Consider the following 18948-nt stretch of genomic DNA (forward strand, 5'->3'; position numbering starts at 1 on the left):
TGTCTTCTGCAACGCATGCACAACTCTTTCCATTATTCATGATGTGTTCACAGACAGAGCCTTAAACCATGAGCGCTTCTCTTGTCTGTCTTCCTCAGAGTGAGAGTGAACACCAACGTGTCTGCTTCTATCTGCATTTGGCAAAATTACCACGTTGTGGTGGCTATTCATGAGGACAGTATTGTAGATGATCTTATTGGGATTTAATCAGTTCTGTACATCTGATTAGCTTCATCAAATGTAGCCATTAAATCAGTTTACAAAATCTGTGATGTCTACAATCATTCAACCTTCATTTATATTGGTTAGTCCCATTAAGCCTCGGGGACTCATTTACAAGAGAGACCTGATTTTAACTAAGAATGATGACAACAGTGGACAATCATAAAAGCAAGCATTAAAATACATATTGAGAAGAACAAATGAAAGAAAATGATTTTAAAAAAAAACAACTAGGTTGTAAAGCGATGTAGAAAACTAAAAACAGGAACATGTCTGCATTGTTTTTTTTCTCAGGATCTTAGCAGATGTTTGAAGCCACTTAGAGAGGTCAAGGTCGAGAGCTTCAGATCTTTTTGTAAGATATTCCAGGAAACAGGAGCGGAGTAGGAGAAGGCCCTTGTGCCAAGTTCAGTCCGCACTGAGGGGACACTGCAGGTAATAATGTCCTGAGAGCGCACGCTGTAGCTGCACTCACACAGAGTCATGAAGGAGGAGATGTATGAAGGCAGCAGACCAAGAAGTGATTTAAAGATGAAAATGTACCAGTGAGAGAGTCTGCATGAAGTTAATGATGACCAGTTAACCAGTGAATACTTGGTGCAGTGGTGGGTACGGTACTTACTGCCAGTTATGAATCTTAGCACACCATGTTAGGCAGCATCCAACATCTGCAAGGTGCTTGTAGGGGCGTTCATGTAAATAATGTATTATACAATGTACGTATTGTACATATTTATGTACATAATATATACGTACTGTACATATTTGCAACTAAATGAATTGAACACAATTCAGGATGGCCACCTCAGCCAATTAACCCTAGAAAACATAAAAATCTCCAACTTATTAAAGATTTGGACCTTAAAGTTTAGTGTCAAAGTAGCTTGGCATTATCTTTAGTATGTACTCCAGGCACATTTGGATACACAAAGGTACACAGGTACACAAAGCACATTTTTTTGCTTAAAACTATGTCATTACCATCCTGATTCATGCTCAGTAATGCAGGTAGAAAAATCCAACAAAGTTCAGTCAGGTCCTCTGGACGGTTTCTTTTTTGAAACGTTTCGTCTTTCATCCAAAAGACTTTGTCAGCCCAAGAGCTGGATTTTTCTACCTGGGCATGAATCAGGATGTTTTGAACCACTTTGGTCATGAACGCCTCACACGAGACATGGCGGAGAGGGCAGACTCCAGAAACCATCTGAGCACCATCAAACTGGCTGACCCACTATGTGAAGGTGCTACTTATAAGATTGAGTTTGTTGTGGCTCCTTGGACTGACAAAGTCTTTGGATGAAAAACGAAGCGTTTCAATAAAAATAAATTGTCCAGAAGACCTGACTTAACTTTATTGGATATGTAATTACCAGTTGGTGGCATTACAGTTTGTCTGTTAGCAAAATATTTTATGAAACACTGGGTGGATTTTAATAAAACTCTTAGAAAGTAATCATACATACAACTGCAACTAATTCACTTTTGGAATCAACCAAAACAAGATGGCCGTCACAGCTAATGGGCTTTAGCCTACACAAAACAAAACAAAAATGTTTTGTCTGTACAGCACTTTGGTTGGCCTTGTAGCTGTTTTAAGTGCTTTATAAATAAAGTGGTATGGTATGGTAAAAATGTGTACCCCGCCGGAGCATGCATCAGGATACACCGCCAGAATGTTTACAGATATCGTGCTGAGATTTTGTATGCTAATAGCTGATTCCCACCACGTGTAGCAAGTGCTAACAAGTTATGAGATTACTCAAAAACACTGCAGTATTGTTCTTTTTGTGTGATTATTTTTTTTATTTTGATTTAAGTAATAATACTTGAATACGTATTGAAACTACTTCTGTATATTTTTCATGTTCCTGCTACGTATAAGACATTACATGTGAGACGTATTTTAAGGGTTCCTGGCTGGGTTGTAATTTGCCTCTACATTAGTTGTGATTTGACAGTCGGATAAAATTTAGGAGAGCTCAAAAAGCTCCAGCAAATACCGGTACATCTAAAACTTAGACTTGTTCAGGAGGGTCACTGTCAAAATCCACTCGGATCAGGTGATCAATCAGCTGTTTCAAATTAGGACCTGCATACTTTGGCCACTTTCTCTTCAAGATGCTTTGCAGCCCACTTCCACATAAACTCCTCGTTTTCGAACTGTGTCTGATTTAATCAGCGTCATGTTTGTTGTTGGTGCTGCTCCGTTCTGTGGTCTGGGTTCTTTTACTGCCTCAGGCATTTCTCTTTGCACACAGAAGGGCAGGGAGGGGCCAGAGGAAAGCCATACCGACAAGTATAAAACTATAAATCGTTACTATAATTTCACCTCATTATTATTATTGTTATTATAATGTTGATGAAAATGGTCCTGCCTGAACAACAGAGCACCGTCCAAAGATTGCTGCTGATTTTCAGCTGCTTCCTTCTTGTCGGGGTCGCCACAGCAAGCAAACTTGCAGAAAATAGTCCCTTCCAAGCACAACCTGGAAACCTACCGCTTTGTTCTGGTTCAGCTTCTTTCAGCTTTCTTGTGCAAATTTAAACATTTTTTCAGCTACTTTCAGCTTTTTTTTCAGCTGTTTTGTTTTCCTTTAAGATTCTTTCTGCTAACTATGGTACAACATTTTTGTGATGTTTCTAACTTCTTTCTGCTAATGTCAGCTTGTTATGCTCCTTTCAGCTTATTTATGCAAGTTTCAGCTTTTTCCACTATTTTAGCTACAATATAGCTGTTTAATGTTAATTTAAGCTTTTTCAGCTGATTTCACTTTTTTTGCACTCGTTTAAACTTTTTTCAGGCTAATTCAGCAAAAATGTGCTCTCTCCACTGCCTTATTTTAATTTCAGCTTCTTTCTGTGTTTTTAGCAACTTTTTGGCTGTTCTTTGCTAATCTCTTTTTTTTTTCCAGATAATTTCTACTTTTTTGTGCTAATTTCTGCTTATTTCTGCCTAATTGGGCAAATGTGTTTTTTCTGGGGGGTTTTTTCCCCAATACTTTAAGCTTTTTCTACCTTTTCAGCTGTTTAGCAAATTTTAGCTGTTTTCACATAAACTCAAGTTTTTCATGGTAATTTCTGCTACTTTCCGCCTAATTTTTTTTTATGTTAATCTCAGCTTGTTATGCTCCTTTCAGCTTTTTTCTGCTGGTTTCAGTTTTTTTCTGCTATTTCAGCTACTATGTACCAGTAGCTATGTTTATGCAAATTATTGAGATTTTTAGCTAATTCTACATTTTTTCGCTCATTTCAGCTCTTTTCAATTCCTTCTGGCATTCAATTCTTTCTGCTTTTTCAGCTACTTTTCAGCTAATATTTTACTAATTTCAGCTTCATTTAGCTAATTTTGTAATTGTTAGGCTCATTTGTGCTTATTTAAACCTAATTCAGCAAATATGTGTTTTTTCTGCTAATTTAGGCTTGTTCGTCCAAAAACTTTTTTTTTTTTTTTTTTTTAGCTAATTCCAGCTGTTTTTCAGCAAGTTCTTGTGGAATAAGCATTCACACTGCATTTTCACAGAAATGCATTTTCTCTAATTGGATTAAGTTTGCAGCTGGCAGTTTAATCTGTGCAACAGATTTGAAACTGGCTCTGAGGTGTTTTTTACTTCTTCAGAGTGAACAATAAAACCGAGCCAAAGCACATCTTTAATTTTTCTGCTGCGCCAAAAATAACAGGATATAACTGTTGGATTTCTGCTTGTGTAATCACTCCGAAAATGCACTAATGGTGCATAGAAACAGTATTCAGCAATACAACGTTAGCATTGTTTTCATCATAATTCTGAGCAACTTGCTCACGTTAGCTTTAATAAAAAGAGCTGCAAACAGATTTGAACAGTTAATAAAATGATTTCATTTACCTCTGAACTACAACGTAGGTAATGGCTGCAAACGTAACACAGACAAAGTGAGGAGAAATGTAGGAAAGTGCAGGTTTCATTCCAATCCTCGAGCTATGAGTCATCTTAATGTAATATTTGCCAGCAGGTGGAAATGACTCAAATTTGTTCCCACAGTGAAACAGACAACACACTGATCCTGCTCGCCTGCATTCAGCCTGCTCTACTCAGATCCATTTTGTTTCCATACAGGCTCCACATTAAAATGTGTTGAGATAAGCCATTTTTTGTGTATACAACAGCGTGAGATTGCCTCCAGATAAATTATTTGTTTCTCAATAGGTTCTTGTTAACTACTCACAGGCTAAAAAAAAAAAGGTTTTATTGTTTTTGAAAGCTGGAAAGCGCACTCATTAATTTTTAGTTTGGAGGCGTCTCATAGAAGAGGTGTGAGTCATCGCCACGTTCATACGTAAATGAAGACATGAACATCGGACAAAAGGAAATCAGACATCTCCAGCAGCATGTTAAGTAGAATCTCAGCCACAAAGGAGGAACTCGGCTATCTAACGAAGCACAATGGAGGAACACATAATGTATGCAAATTAGAGAAACAGACAAAGAACCTATTCTTTCCTCTGTGGTTCATCGACTGTATCAGATTCTTAACTATCTTCTCATCCCATCCACTGCGCTCAGACTACATTCTATCAAAACACATTTCCAGAGCCTCATTACTGAATTCCAAGAGTTTAAATACATTTGTAAAGTTTTGCTTGCACTCTGAATGAATACAAACTGAATGATTTAGCAGACCAGAATAGATAACTGTAATAAAGCCATTTCATTGAAGTCTCCTCGAAACTTCACAAACTGGTCAGTTTTCCAATTTCCGTGTTTTTAATGAGTTATAAAGTAGGATGTATCTGCATGTAGATACTTTGATCTGCATTTGCGATTCCGGATAATATTTTTCAAAATTGTAACAATAGTTGAAGTCCGAAAAAAAATTTCAGCTTGCAAAACAAACTAGAGAAATTGCATTTCCTGCAAAAATGCAGTGTGAATGCTTATTGCAGAAGAACTTGCTGAGAAACAGCTGAAATGAGCTAAAAGAAAAATGCTGAAATGTAGCTGCAATGGAAGAACAAGCCTAAATTAGCAGACGAAAGCAGAAATAACACGTATTTACCGAAATAGGTTTGAATAATCAAAAATTAGCAGAAGAATTTGAAAAGTAGCTAAAAAAAAGTTGAAATTACTAAAAAACAACAGCTAACAGCCGGAAGAAGCTTAAGTTATCAGAAGGAAGTGGAGAGAGGTCATTTTTGCTGAATTAGGCTGAATAAAGTTTAAATTATTGCAAATATTCTGGAATTAACAGAAAAAAGCTAAAATTAGCATGAAACAGAAACAGTTAAATAGTAGCTGAAATAACTTAAACTAGTAGAAGTACGCTGAAAGGAGCAAAAACAAACTGAAATAAGCAGAAATAGTTTAATTAGGCTGAAAATAGCAGAAATTGGTAGAAAATCGAATTTATCTGAAAACAGCTGAAATAAGCTAAAACAAATGCTAAAAAGGTAGGTGAAAAGTTAGAACAAGCTTAAATTACCAGAAGAAAGCAGAAAGAACACGTTTGCCCAATTACGCTTAAAGAAGCAGAAATGAGCACAAATAACTGGATATTATCTGGAAAAAAGCTGAAATTAGCAACAACAACAAAACAACAACAAAAAATAGCTGAATAGTAACTAAAAGGGCAGAAAGAAGCTTAAATTACCAGAAGGAAGTGGACAGAGCATATTTTTACTAAATTAGACTGAAAAAAATGCTGAAATGAGTGCAAAAAATGTGGAATTAGCTGAAAAAGCTAAAATTTGCATGAAAACAGTTAAATGGTAGCTGCAATGACAGCAAAAGGTGCAACACATAAATAAGCTGAAAGGAGCATAACAAGCTGAAATTAGCAGAAAGAAGTTAGAAGAAGCACAAAAAATTTATAGTTAGCAAAATGAATCTGAAAGGACACCAAAACAGCTGAAAGTAGCTGAATTTAAAGAAAAAATGAACAAGGAAGCTGAAAGAAGCTGAAGCAGAACAAAATGTGAAAGGAGCAGTAAAAGGTTGTAAACAGATATAAAGATTTTGAAGGATGTAAAATGAGCTCAATTAATTTTCTATGAGGAAAAAGAATGTCAGAAAAGGCTAAATATTTCAAAAAGCTAAAGTTGCACCAATACCAAAAGTCACAGCACCCTTCTTGTGGAAGAGCTGAATGTTTTGATGTATGATTTGTTGAAATGGCACCAAAATTGTGGAATGAAAAAAATGCCGAAAAACGTACAGAATAAAAATGGATCACAATCACTGCTTCATAAACATTCACACAATAAATAGAAGTGAAGTTTATTAATTGATGTTTTATTTGTACGTTCAGTGTGTAAATCCAGTGTGTGTTATTTTGCAGCTTCAAGGATCTCTGCGAAGGAAGTTTGATGGAAGTGCGCCAGGACACGTACCGAAGCAGAATGGCCTCGCCTGTGGTTCAGACTTTAAGCGTGTGTGTGTGGACGGAGGAGTGAATCCTGGTAACTACAACCACAGCTTTACCAATTCTCAACAAGGGACCTCAAACAGTGGCATGCAGAGGAAGCCTTACGTAATGCCTCATGCACTGGGGTCAGACATGTTCAACATGACGCTGAAGGAAATGAAAAAAGAGCCTATGGAGATCCAGTCTTGCGGCCATTCAAGCGCCGAGATGATTTTTGACATCAAAGATGAAGGTGGGGGTCAGATTGATCCAGAGCTCCAGGATCTGTTTGACGAACTGACAAAGACAGTGCCCCCTCTCAGTGATCTGGAGCTGGAGAAAATGCTGAAGCAGGATGACACCTTTGGTTTAGATCTATGTCGACCCAGCTCGGCAGGAGCAGCTGCCAATCTGTGCACCCCGGTGGCTAAGATGATAAAAACGGAGCACTCGCCTGATTTTGGACAGACTCATGATGGCTCACCGCAGCTTCGACCAGCCTCAGCGGGTCCCTCTTTTACACTGACCAGCACCTCTTCCACCAACACATCGCAGAAAGCTAATTCTCAGGCGGGACACAGCAGAGCCATGCCTTGCTGGCCAGAAATATCACACGCACAGCAGCTTAAGCAGATGGCAGCAAACCAGCAGCAGCCAAATTCTCTTCTCCATCACCACCATCAAACTCCACATGTGGGAATAACCAGTTGGGCTCCTGCAGCCAGCACATTTCCCAAAGTAAAGATCTCCAGTCCACCTCCGCTGACCCAGAACAGGATTGCGTCTCATAATAAAGGCCTAAGCAACTGCCTCTTTAAGTCAAACGACCACAATGGTTCCCATCAGTTGGACTTAAAGGGTCTTGGCACCAAGCCCACATTACACTTCAGCCCTAAGGCACCCCATTCTGCCACTCAGCCCATGTCTGTCATGACGAGCGCAGTGACCAAGACAGAGCGGCAGCAGTCGCCATCGCCGGGCCAGAATCAGACGCATTCGGCTCTCCATTTCCAGAACCAACAGATGTCAACATCTGGGGGTCTTTGTCTGCAACCCAAGTCTGTTTCTGCAGGGCTGCCGTTCAGACTGTCTCAACAGCCACAGGTAAGAGTTGTGTCCAGGTGGCATGTCCTCTCATAACTCTGTAGACATTAAAGTCAAGGATTCTTTAGTTTTACATGGTTACTTTTCAAATACATTATTGTATGTTGTGTAATAAGTACCAGAATTGATGCAATTTGTGTGGTTAATGTAGCCTCATTGAAATGATTTTAAACATACAGATGGCAAAGGAACATGAATGTAGAACACCACAGATACTCGGAATTGCATGCTTGAATATTTTAGCACTTTGTGAAAACAGTAAATAAACTGATAGCTTGAGGTTGTTTTTTTTCTTTATCCTACACAGGTTTAATGAAATGACATACAGAGTTGTCTAATGTGGTTCCTTTAATAATGTCATCACAATGTCAGCACTGTATGTTTCCATACAATGGCGAAATTAGTCTCTGCATTTAACCCATCCACCACCAGGTGGTGCAGTGGGCAGCTATTGAAAGCACCCGGGAGGCATTTTGGGGATGAGGTGTGCTGCCCAAAGACACCACGTGATGTGCAGTGACTGGGGATCGAACCTGGGACTTTTGGGTCCCAAGCTGGCTGCCCTGCCTCTACACCATCTTGGCCCCCTTAATTGCCGTCCACACGGGAATGTTTTGTGTGAATACCGTTACATCACATCCACACAGAAACGATGTTTTAGGAGCCCCATAATGGATTTTTTTTAATGAGTTGCAAAATGTATCCATCCATCCACCCGCTTCTTCCTTTTCAGATCACAAGGGTCACTGCTACCCATATCCAGCAGTCTGTGTGCGAGAGACGGGGACACCCTGGACTGGTTTCTAGTCCATAATAGGGACACATAGAGACAAACAAGACAAACAACCAATCACTCTTTCACTCTCACCTAGGGACAAATTAGAGCAGGGCTATTCAACTGGTGGCCCGGGGGCAAATCAGGCCCACAGGTGAGCTCAGTTCGGCACTAAATTTTAAACCATAAAACAAACTGATGCATTCGGCCCCTGAGCAAGTTAATTGAATAGACCTGATTTAGAGTTACCGTTCAGTCTAACATGCATGTTTTTGGTCTGTGGGAGGAAACCAGAGTACCCGGAGAAAACCCACGCATGCATAGAGAGAGCATGCAAACTGCACCCAGAAAGGACCCCCAACCAGAACTTGATCCGGCGACGTTCTCGCTGAGAGGCGGCAGCTCTACCACCTGCACCACCGTGCTGTTGAGTTGAAAAATGTATAATAATAATAATAATAATAATTTAAAATAGGCAGCACGGTGGCGCAACTGGTAGAGCTGATGCCTCTCGGCGAGCTGGTCCTTGGTTCAAACCCCGGTCCAGGGGCCTTTCTGGGTGGAGTTTGCATGTTCTCTCCGTGCATGCGTAGGTTTTCTCCGGGTACTCCGGTTTCCTCCCACAGACCAAAAAACATGCATGTTAGGCTGATTGGTGAGTGAGAGCGTGAATGGTTGTTTGTCTCATTTGTCTCTATGTGTCCCTGTGATGGACTTGCAACCTGTCCAGGGTGTACCCCGACCCTCGCACAGTGATTGCTGGACATGGGCACCTGCGACCCCCGTGACCCAAAAATGGAATAAGCGGGTAAAGATAATGGATGGATGGATGGATGGATAATTTAAAATCAACTTTGCGTTTTTGTATAGATGGCCAAAACACAACATTTTGAAAACAATGATGTCATAGCCCCACCTCTACAGCACTTTGGGAGAACTTTCGAGAGTTTATGTGTGGATGAAGACATTTCTAGAAACAGTGCTGTGTTTACGAGGTCAATAGAAACAAGAAATTAAAGAACTGTTTTAGAAAAGACGTGTTTTTGTGTGGACAAAGCCTTCCTCTTCTTTCTCTCCTGTTTTCCTCGTGTTTCTTCTAGAAGCCACCCTGCTGTCTGAAACAGGAATAATGTGATCTTGCTTGTTTTGGGACTTTATTGTTCTTTCTCATGTCTGTGTCTTTGCTGTGACGAGTCCATCCAGCGTGTATTTATTGTACAAGTGTTTTGATGAAGACACAGATTGCCAGAGCATGGTAAATTAACATGCAGGACTTCTCATTTCTTTGCTTGTCATGGTGGCTCCCTGTCAGGGCACAGATATGCACAGCGGGATTTACTAATTGGAGGTTGTTAGCTACAAGGGACAAGTGGTGGAAAATGACAGTAATCTGCTTAGCCTGGTGCCGGAGGTTGAATCACTGATTTGTTATGATTGGAGAGATTTAGCCTGTCCTCCCTTTCATTTTTTCGCACCAACACTATCTGTGGCTGTCTTTGTATAAAATGATAATGTGAGCCACACACGAGAGCTCTCTCAAACTCTGCAGATCAAGGGAAGTGTTCGAGCGACTGGGGGAGGGCGAGAAGAGGGAGGAAAAGGAGGGGGTAACGCAGACATCAAAGTAAACAAGGTAGATCGACGAACGCATCACAATGCTCTGATTAAAAAAAATGTAACAAAATAATCATACAAATGATAATTTCAGCTGTCTTCACGGTCTCTTAAGAGCTTTTAAACCCAAATTTGACTTTACTAGTCAAAAACTTGAATATCTTTAATGGTTTTGTGGTTGACATGTATTAAAACACATTGAATGTGTGTAAATTAAAATATATCTGGGGTTTTGTTTGAAACCACAGAAAACAAGAGGGTAATTTGTTGTTCGAAGACGTTCAAGGATTCCAGTCATATTGCCTCTGCAAGCTGTTTTACTGGCATATGAGAGCAGCCAGAGGCTGGATACTGAGTTTGACCTGGTTTTTAAATGCAGCAGTCAGTGCACAACGAGAGCTAACAGTGAGAAATACAGCGGAGCTCTTTCTGTTTTATGACATTTTAATCGTACCCACAACAGCAATTACAGTTGCTTCTGCTTGTGCTGATACAGCTCTAAAAGCTTTACTGGACCAATACGGGCAGCCCATTAACACGGTGCAACAATTTTAACTAGTCCAGAGTGATGAGTGAGATAATCAGCAGATTTAATTTTGGTCTATCCGATTTTGTTTTAGATTACAGGTTTTAATAAAGGTCTCCAAGCGACCCTGTCAAGAAGTTGTTACGGCTGCCTTTAAAGCTATAACTAGTCCTATTGCACGTCAGCTGTTCAGAACAAGACTAGCATCCCTTGAATGCATATCGCTCGCCACCTTTCACACCAAAGTGTAAGATTAAAATCACTCTTTGTTGAGAAATGGTGACGTTAGTCATTTTGGTCAAACCTTGAAAATAACAGTATGTGTTATTTATTGGAATATTGAGAGCTCTTGTGTGATTTGTAACATTTAAAGTACCGTAATTTCCGGACTATTGGGCGCACCTGATAAGCCACTCCCACTAAATAACAAAAAAATTGTAATTTCGTACATATATAGGGCACGCTTGTGTTTAAGCTGCGGGTGTCCACGTTGTAACACGAGATATTTACACAGAAAGATTTATTTAAACTTTTAAATTAATTACGTACCGGTAATGTACATGAATAAATTTATTATTTTTTTTCTGAACAGTGCCGATAACACAGCTGATTAAAAAATAAATAAAATAGAGTTGCCTACTAGGAAGTCATTGATTGCTATTTTCATCTTCCTTCTGTGCACTGCGCCTTTGAGCTTGTTCTTTGCTGCCCTTTGGTGATAGAGGATTATTTTTGAATTGCTCTGCTGTCAGGATCCACTGGTAGACTTTAGCAGAAGTTGCTCTTTGCATGTGGCCAGTTTTGGTAAACAATTTCTTGCCGCCGGTCATCCAAGCCTCCCACTGAGCTTGGTGTACCACATTAATGAACAATTCACCCTTAAGGTGCATTTACACCAGCCCTGTTTAGTCCGCTTTAATCAAACTGTAGTCCATTTGCCTAGAAAGTCTGCTTCGTTTGGGGAGGTGTGAATGCGCAATCGAACTCTGATGCGGACCAAAAAAGCAAACTCTGGTCCGCCTAAATACCTAGGTTTCGGTTTGGTTGAAGTGAACCCTATCACGGTTCGAATGCAGTGTGAAAGCAAGTGGACCGGAGACCGCTCCAAAAGCAGGAAGTGGACTACAGCGCAGGGCAAACAAACGTGCATTTCTCTTACCTCATACGGAGCAGTCTCAGCCGCCTTGCGTGAAAAACAAGATTCTCCTTGGTCTTCTGCCTCATCTTCCGCTCATGCTGAGTCCAGTGTTGAAAAATGACAAAACAGAAATCATAAAACCACTCAAATATGATGCCACTCCGTTTTTATTTCCAGAAAAAGAAGAAGAAGAAGAAGTGTCTTCTTCAGAGGTTTTTGTGTCGTTTCCTTCAGTAGTTCTTGATGCAGCGCCACCACAGGCGAGGGGGGGGACAGGTTGGCTCGATTGACTCAGTGCAGTGTGAATGTGAACTGCACCAGCTGAAAATGTGAACAAATGTTCTGAATAACAACAAAGTCCATGCTCAAATGTTCTGAATATTAGTCCCCAACCGAACCAAGTGTGAAAACACCCTTCTTTTGAGCGGCTGCAAATACTTTATTGTGCCCCAGGGAGGGGAGGAGAGAATGGGGAGTGGGGGAGACAAAGCCCCCGCCCCTCCATCCCTGTTCTCTCCTCCCCTGCCCATTTCATTGATCCACTGTGACCTGTTTGGTAGGTAGGCCCCATCAGAAAAAAAAAATCCATAAATTAGCTGCAGCATTGTATAAGCCGCGGAGTTCAAAGCGTGTGAAAAAGAAGCGGCTTTTAGTCCTGAAATTACGCATCTGTTGTAAACGAGGGTGGAATGGTGGTCCAGTTGGTACAGCTGTTGCCTCTATGCGAGAAGGTCCCTGGTTCAAATCCTGTCCAGTGGGCCATTCTGGGTGGAGTTTGCATGTTCTCTCAGTGCATGTATGGGTTTTTTCCGGGTATTTCAGTTTCCTCCCACAGACCAAAAACATGCATGTTAGGCTGACTGGTAACTCTAAATTGTCCCTAGGTGTGAGTGAGAGAGTGAATGGTTGTTTGTCTCTATGTGTCCCTGTGATGGACTTGCAACCTGTCCAGGGTGCCCCCCGCCTCTCGCTCAGTGACTGCTGGATATGGGTACCAGTGACCCTCGCGACCCAAAAAGGAAGAAGCGGGGAAAGATAAGAAAACTTAGGTCAATTGTCTGTGACAGACATTTTGAAATTACTCCAAAGGTTAATCAATTATAGAGGAGCAACAAATTTTGTGAAAGTTCCATCAAAATTTGCCCATTGGTTAATGAGATATTTTGCTAACGGTACAGACAAATGAACAGACCCACAGACATGGGCAAAAACAGTTTGACTTTACCAGTGAAGGTGGACGACAATGACCTGATTATTAAACAATATTTTTTAAACAGTGGTTTCAGTGGTAGTTGATGCGTTTTTAAGTAGTTATGAGCAATTAGTATCTTACCTGCAGTAGACAGCAGTCAGAGAAATTCCAGTTGAGAGAATCAGAAACAAGCCAGAGCAGGGCCGATCCACAAGAACTGTTCTCCACCTAAAATGTCTCATATTAGTCATTTCCCAGCAGTTCAAGCAAATACTAAATAAAGTATTTTTACACTTTCTCGCTTTAACTTGTGTTTTATGAACTTTGTTGCTAAGTTCTCATTTAAACAATATTGCTGTTTGCCACTGATATTATTATTCCAATAAAATAAACAGTTAGGTTTAGAAATATTTCAAACACTTTTCCATACAGTTGGCTTTTTCAATATTGGAATTGCTTAAACGTGTTTTTTGTAAAATAGATAGAAAGAGATTGTTCTTCCCAAGTCCAAAATAAATTAAAACAAACAAAAAGACGAGTTTAAATAGGTTAATGGTTCGGTTGGGCGTCTTCCCCAAAGACCTTTGTTTTATAATTTATTTTAACAAATATATATATGTAGATACAATGCTCAAAAACTGGCAGTATTCTATTATTTGTAGTTTATGCAAAAGTAACAGCCAGGTCATAATTTTAGAACATATAAAAAAATATAGATAATGATGTTTGTGTTTTGCAGTCAGTAGGGACAGGGTTAAAAATGCAGCTAATGAGGATTCAGAGAGGAGAAAAAGGAGGGGAAACTCTTCCCACAGCGAGCTGAAATTAATGCCAAAGAAAAAAAAAACAGTCCTGAAAGAATGCCTCGACCCCCGATTACCACCAGCAGCATACAACCAGTTTACTCCCCCTGACCAGAACTGTAAAACCTTTTTAAACAACCAGGCATGTAAGGTTTTATGCTTATCTAAACATTGAAACAATCTATTAAACATGCTTCACTTTAAACCCTCAATCGTTCAAGACTGAAGTTACACTAAAACATTTAATCAGTCACTTTAAATGGTTTCCATGGAGGACACAAGAGCACTTGGAAACCTGAATAAGCTCTGCGGGCAAATCGAATTTAGGGAAACAAATCTAGAATTTTTGACATTAGTAGTTGATTTTCAGACAAAGTTACTTTAGAAAGTTGCAGAACAGTTCCAAGACAAACTAAAGCACATTATGACAAAGATCCCTAAATTCAATTTTGTGCTGTATAATAGTATTGACTTGCTAAAAACGAATCACAAAATTTACTTTTGACCTTTTTTTTTGCAAGCAAATGCCAAAATGCACACCCAAAACAAAAATATTTAGTCATTTTTTTATTAATGTCTCCCTGATATATTTATAGCTTTTATTTCAGCTAAACATTTGCCAAATGTATTTATTGAAAACCTTTCAAAGTGAGTTCCTTTTCAAGTTTTTAACACTCAGGATCATTTCCTCCTGTAGTAAATTTTAATGTAAATAGTTCCTTTTTTACACATTAGAACAATACATTTTACCAAACAGTCTTTTTTCTACTAAAGCTACTTGAACCGAGAAGTGATAACCAAAGAGGTACAATTACTGTGGTTTTTATTTGTATTTTTCTGAGGATACACCAGTACCTATCAGTATCGGCTAATGGTCCAATACCTTGTATGTGTACTTACTCGTAAACATGTTCCATTACCACAGTACTGACTTTCAATGTCAATGTCAGTTTATTTATACAGCACATAAAAACAACAACAGCTGACAAAAGTGCTTTTACAGTTTAGTCAAATTCAAATGAAAACAATAAGAACAAAAAAACAAACATATCTTGTGCCACTCAGGAAAAAAACAAGTACGTTAACAATGAAATACAACACACAACAGCTGCATGATGTCAAGGGGCCAAGAGTGTCAAGAGCATTACATTTACCCAAGCTGATGACTTCAGTTTGATTTTCATTTAGATTCAGGAAATTTAAATTTAACCAGACTTTAAAGTTGTTTAGATCAGTCAGGAGTGGTTCCAATGTTGTGGTCCTGTCTAACCTAATGGGCAAATACAACTGAATATCATCAGCAAAGCAATGAAAAGGGATGTTATGTTTTCTAAAAAAAAAAAAAGAACCCCAAAGGCAACATGTAAAGATTGAAAAGCAGTGGACTTAAAATAGACCCTTGAGGGACCCCACAGATTAATGGAGCTGCAGATGATGAGTTGAGCAGTTAAGACGAGGGGCAATGTCAGTCATGTGAAGATTTATATTGAGTTTTTAGTTGGCTGTCTTGATCCAAAACTGCACCATTAAGTTGTTTTTGAATCGCCAACGAACACATTTTTAAAGTAATTGTAAGAAGCGTAATGGTATTTCCTAGTACTTGTACTCTTTATCGGTGAATACTCACTTTTTTTTGTTTTGTTTTTAAATCTGGTGCAGATCTGTGTTGCACTTTATAGTCTTTCTTTTTCTTCCATTTAGCGTCAACAGATTTTTCGTTGCTGCTGAAAATAAACAAATATTCAGTAAAGAAAATATTCCTAAACATTAGTTGATGATAATGTGGCACCGCATTCTTCTGCACGGATAAGAGCGGGGTCCACCGGGCTGAGCTTACAGGTCACTGTGAAGGGAGTGCTTGTTTGCTGGGAAAGGGAGCAATGGCCAAGTCCAGATGCTGAGGCGCTCCCGAGGGACAGCATCCCGAGACCAGACTGGAGGAAGTGTAGTGTGAGAGCCGGCAGGGCTAGGCCTGGATCACTGTCAGCTGCCTGCACTGCTTCATGATGGGAGGCTAGATCTCTGTTCCCTCTCTGAGCCTGAGCCACATGTGGTATTCATTTACAGTGAGCTTGAGAAGAATAGGAAAGGCGAGGGAAGGGGGCACGGAAAACAGCTTTATGACACATCGGAATCAAATAATAACCCAATGTTACTAGCTAAAAGATGTTGGAGCTTTGCTCCGAGCAAAGATGGGACACGTTTGTCCGTGGGGGTCCTCAGCTCGAACAGTCCATTAACTTGGTTAAATAAATGCGTTATCCTCTTTTCTGAGTTCTTCTTATGGGAATCACGTCTGGTCGATAATGTTCTGCCAAGAATCTGCTGTTTTGTAACTCTTTACATATTCATTTTTACCCATTTCATCCTGAAAAACATTTAAGTCAACACGAGAAGTGACGCTGTGTATACAGCCGCATGTTGACTTGTGTTTAGAGCACATTAGCCTCCCTCATGACAAACGCTTCACTTGCATGAAGCTTCAGCGTTGTGAGGGTGTCCTTGTGTCCACAGAAGACAAATTATACTTGGAGTCTGTCAATGGTCCGCCTAAAAAAAGCTTATGAAAATATGCAGTGCGAGGAAATAGAATGTGTCAAAAAGCGTTCTGCTAAAGCTGACAAGGAAAAGACTTCAAACATGGATGTCTGAATTAAATCTACTATTAATCAGCTATGTCACGAGCCAAATGAATTTAGAGGATTGAACATCTTGTTTTGCCAAACACAACACAGATCAGTAGAGGAGCCTGATAAATGGAAGTAGTCATGGTGTCGGCACACATTTCCTGCTGTCTCAGGGATTCTTTCCACTCTCTTTAGACACAATTATCAAGGGAAAATCAGGCCTTGAGGAGGACTCTCTCCCACTCTCACCCACTCCCCTTCCTAAAAAAAATCCTCTTTCGTGTCTCCCTTTTTCATCTGCAGAGGGAGTAGCCTTGACCACATTTTAGAGACTGAATAGCGTCTTTGACACGGATGTGATTTCTTGTAGAGTTTTGCTCTCTAGTGGTCAACCCAAGTACTTACAGCAGTTTGCTTTTGTTTCTCGTGACACCTTTCAAGCTTCTTGATCAAGTTTGGGGAATAAAGCTATTCAAGTATGGGATAGTTGACATGATGATACTAAAATGTCTTCTATTTTTTTTTTTTCTTTTAAAGGGTTCTTCTGCTGGTGCAAGGCTGCTCACTAACGGAAGCCTAGGAGTCATGTCAGCTCAGTCTCAACCACAGCCCTCAGCACCCAACAACCAGCAGAAAGGCCCAGCTAAAAGCCAGGCCATGCAAAGACAGGTGAACCAGCCGCAGCCTGCTATCAGCAACACTGGAAGCGCCGTGTACAAGTCACATCAAATTGTACAAATAGATCAATCATGAAATCAGCGTTCATAACTCTGCCTTTTCCTTTCAGGACAAAGACAACCCACACGATCAGTTCAGTCGACATCTTACAAGACCGCCACCAGATTATAAGCAGTCGAGAAGCATGGTGGGAGTTCAGCAAGGAAATATCTTCACAGGTACTGGATTCAAATGTGATATATATTTTTAAAGTCCTCTCCAAGTAATAGCATTAGTAACCCAGGTTTGTTTTACTTTTTTTTTTTAGGTCAAAACTCTTCCCAGTCTCCCAGCAGTGGTCCTGAGAATAGTCTACAATCCATTTCATGCCATCTGTCTAGTGGTCCTGCTTCAAAGATGAACCCTTTGCCGTCAGATCGCAGATTTGGTATCAGGACAGACTGTCACACGAGTTCTTGTATCAGACAGTTCCAACAGCAAAACTGCCATAGTCGTATTGAACTGAACCAAAATAAGCCAAGGTTCCTGGGGCCGAACACTCAAGGAAAGTCTTTTGGGATGAACAGTGTAGCAGGTGTCCAACACCAGAGAGCGACAGCTGACTTGCATTCCTCCGGGGTGGCAGTGCAGGGTCTAGGAGGCTCAATGACAAATGTCGGCATGAGCTGGGGTTCAGGCAACAAGCAAATGACAACTGGGCTCGGCGTTAGGCGCCTACCAAACCCACTACAGTCGCAAGACATGCCAAACCATCCTTATCAACCGAGGCATATCAGCCCACCCAATCAAGTAGCACCAGAGATCCGGATGCTCCCTCTGAATCCTTCAGTAGGAGACACAGGGCCAAGACCAAGCCAGGCCATGATGGGCTGTCCATCACCAATGAGAAACCTGAACCAGGCGTCTCCTGAACAGAGAGTACCAGCAGGTAGTTTTGCAGATGCCAGTCCCAGCTCCAGCAGCTACCAGAACAGTCGATCCAACCGTCTGACCTTTGACTTCCTTCCTGAGGGAGATAACACGGTTCCAGGTATCAATGCAGACTCGGACTTCATCGACTCTCTGCTTAAATCTGGCTCTGGGAACGACGACTGGATGAAAGACATTAATCTGGATGAGATTCTGGGCAGTCATTCATAATTTTGGATTACGCGTCGCAAAAGTAAAAATGACCTGCGGCTCAAATTGTAGCGTTCAGGCTTGTAATATAAAAGGAATAAAAATTGTAAGTGATGTTCAAATGAAATTTTATAAACTTAAAAAAAAAGTATTTGTTATCCGTGTATACCGAGTTGTTTTGTATTTACTGTGAAACAATTATGTTTGGTTTGTAGTATTTGTGTACTTGTTCCTTACGTATTTCCCAAGAAGCAGCTTTTCATTCCTGTCACCAATTATTTTCTTAGCATTTTATAAACTGTTTTTCATGTGGGATAAAATACAAAACTCACACTGTGAAAACAAAACAATGGCATTGCCTTTAAAGACACGTTGAGGTTTTTTTTTGTTTTAGCATGGCAGTATTTAGCACCTGAAGGTTTGCCAGCGCACACGCAGTCTCGCCACGTTTCCTCCTTATTGTTCAAACATTCTCATCTGTGGTAGATTTTAAAGCATTCAAAATAACAATGTACTCTCTTTTTTTTTCTCTCGTGATATTTAATATTTGGAATAGTAATTAGAGAATACGTTACTTGTAATTAATAAAATTTATTTGAATAAAAGTGTTGCTTTTGTTTGCGTCCCTTCATGAAATTTAGTTTATGCCTTAGGGTTGTGTAGCCTCCAGTGTTGACAATGGCTCAAACAATGCAATGGTCATTGGCATGAGAAGCATTTGTAAGGTGTGTGTGTGTGTGTGTGTGTGTGTGTGTGTGTGTGTGTGTGTGTG

The 18948-nt window shown here is 40.1% G+C and overlaps 1 protein-coding gene across 1 annotated transcript in view; it reads left to right on the plus strand.

The window, feature by feature from the left end:
• Positions 1–18285, plus strand: part of zmp:0000001236 (mastermind-like protein 2) — a 67411-nt gene extending 49126 nt beyond the window's left edge. Inside the window, exons 2-5 of the mRNA XM_037678308.1 lie at positions 6535–7704; positions 16917–17048; positions 17167–17275; positions 17365–18285. Coding sequence (XP_037534236.1) covers positions 6535–7704; positions 16917–17048; positions 17167–17275; positions 17365–18197 — 2244 coding nt within the window. The 3' untranslated portion in view covers positions 18198–18285. The remainder of the gene's footprint in view (positions 1–6534; positions 7705–16916; positions 17049–17166; positions 17276–17364) is intronic.
• The last annotated feature ends 663 nt before the right edge of the window (positions 18286–18948 follow it).

The sequence above is a fragment of the Nematolebias whitei genome, chromosome 6, assembly GCF_014905685.2.
Source record: "Nematolebias whitei isolate Nwh7 chromosome 6, NemWhi1, whole genome shotgun sequence".
Classification (NCBI taxonomy): Eukaryota; Metazoa; Chordata; class Actinopteri; order Cyprinodontiformes; family Rivulidae; genus Nematolebias; species Nematolebias whitei.